Source organism: Vicia villosa, linkage group LG6 (assembly GCF_029867415.1).
Source record: "Vicia villosa cultivar HV-30 ecotype Madison, WI linkage group LG6, Vvil1.0, whole genome shotgun sequence".
Classification (NCBI taxonomy): Eukaryota; Viridiplantae; Streptophyta; class Magnoliopsida; order Fabales; family Fabaceae; genus Vicia; species Vicia villosa.
In genome coordinates, this window is record NC_081185.1 from 158590027 (window position 1) to 158591771 (window position 1745).

General features: G+C 32.9%; 1 protein-coding gene across 1 annotated transcript; it reads left to right on the forward strand.

The window, feature by feature from the left end:
- The first annotated feature begins 262 nt into the window (after positions 1 to 262).
- LOC131612956 (uncharacterized) lies at positions 263 to 1326 on the forward strand. The gene is made up of 3 exons (XM_058884692.1): positions 263 to 521; positions 863 to 983; positions 1174 to 1326. The coding sequence occupies exons 1-3, from the start codon at positions 385 to 387 to the stop codon at positions 1273 to 1275; spliced, it is 360 nt and encodes a 119-aa protein (XP_058740675.1). The 5' UTR covers positions 263 to 384; the 3' UTR covers positions 1276 to 1326.
- The last annotated feature ends 419 nt before the right edge of the window (positions 1327 to 1745 follow it).

Consider the following 1745-nt stretch of genomic DNA (forward strand, 5'->3'; position numbering starts at 1 on the left):
AATGATGTAATAGTTCAGTGTGGCGGAAAAATAGTTAAGAGTTTCTTAGAGGTATATCATCTATTTTTATATATAATAATCGCCCAGATTATTTACTGCTTGACTTTTGTTGGATGGTGTCATATTCGACTACTACACCTGGATAAGGTTTCGTTCCTATTCATCCCACGATACTGCAGAGTTAAGAGAATTAAACGACTTCATCAGTATTAATCCAAAAGAAGAGAAGGATAAGTCTTTGAATCTTAGTCCACCTTCTAATATTGTTCCGGGTGACACCATAGTTTATGTGGGACGTCGTTGCAAATAATTTCATCTTATGTCTGCTCCCGGTGAATTCATGTTAGTTTCATAGTTAGAATCGTTCTCATTGTAGCTTAAAATATGTCATCTCTGGGTAATTTATTACTTTATTTTGGCATAGTTCCCTTACTATTAACTCTTGTTTGTTCCTTTCCAGTCTTGCCCGCTGTAATCTTGACTTTAAGGAGATCTTCATGGGGACTTGCAATATCACAAAAGTAATTTCTATTCGTTTTCCGAACTGTTGTCAGACTCTTTTGACTATGATAGCTCATCCATTGTATCTTTATTTTCTTTTTCTGTAGCGCTACGAGGGTGGTCCCATTATTAATATCTTCGGATAAGTTATTGGCATCAGAATTTATTTCTAAAACAGTTCTCCTACACCCTTTCTTCCAATAAACATAGCTCTCCATTGCTGGGAGAATTACAAAACATATATGTCTTTGTTTTACTTACAAATCATGAATTATCCCTTTCCCCATTTCATTTTGGTTGGACTTTTTTTTTTGAATTTTTGGGTATTCTTATTTAAATTTTGTTTCATGATTCACAATAGGGAATTTCGACGACCTTCTCTGGGATTTGAGGCAACAAACCTTTACGCAACTTATTTATCTATCATAGAGAAAATCATTCAAAATTTTCCGAGTATTTGCAATGGGGTTGTGATTGAGAAGGTATACGGTACAACCCTCATTCAACTTAGCTGCTTAAAAAACATTTTGTTTTTATGATTGTTTTGGATTTGTTTGAATATTTGTCTCATTACCGTTTTCATTTCTTATTGAATATTTGTCTCATTTCCACATCTTAATATGATTTTAGTTGTGAATATGTAATTTTAGGCTCTTCTGCTGATCTTGCTAGGCTACGGTCCAACGATGTAATAGTTTGGTGTGGCGGAAAAGCGGTTCAGAGTTTCTTGGAGGTATATCATCTATTTTTATATGGTTGTCAAAGATATTTTAAGATATTATTTTTCTATATGTCCTATTATATCTTGATCAGGTGGATTGGAATATTTTTGGAGACAATAGTTTAGGCATTCCATTCGACTCTACCGTGAGTTTCTTTGCTCTAATGATTTTTAAAATTTAGTTTTTTTAATTGGGTTATGTACGGGTATTTATTCTTATCAATGATTGTTCAAGGCACTTGTTGTTCTTGATTTTTAGTTTTACACTTGATTAGTAACAATACTTTATGCTTATTCCATTATCATACTTAAGCAAGTCCTACTTGTGAGTGGGTTGTTTGCTCTTAAGTCTATTGTACATTGATATGGTGAAATATCACTGCTTTTCTTTTAACAAAATCTCATATGACACTTCCATAAAGCAAGAGTCGACCACCCTAGGGTGGTTCTTGTAACTTTTCTTTGTTTTTTTTAAGTTTGTATTAATTGGTATTTACTCTTTGTTATATATATTTGACACAAA

Coding starts and splice junctions, on each gene's coding strand:
- LOC131612956 (XM_058884692.1), top strand. CDS start 385: ATGTCATCTCTGGGTAATTTATTACTTTATTTTGGCATAGTTCCCTTA. Junction 522..862: donor GGACTTGCAATATCACAAAA/GTAATTTCTATT, acceptor GATTCACAATAG/GGAATTTCGACGACCTTCTC. Junction 984..1,173: donor ATGGGGTTGTGATTGAGAAG/GTATACGGTACA, acceptor TGATCTTGCTAG/GCTACGGTCCAACGATGTAA.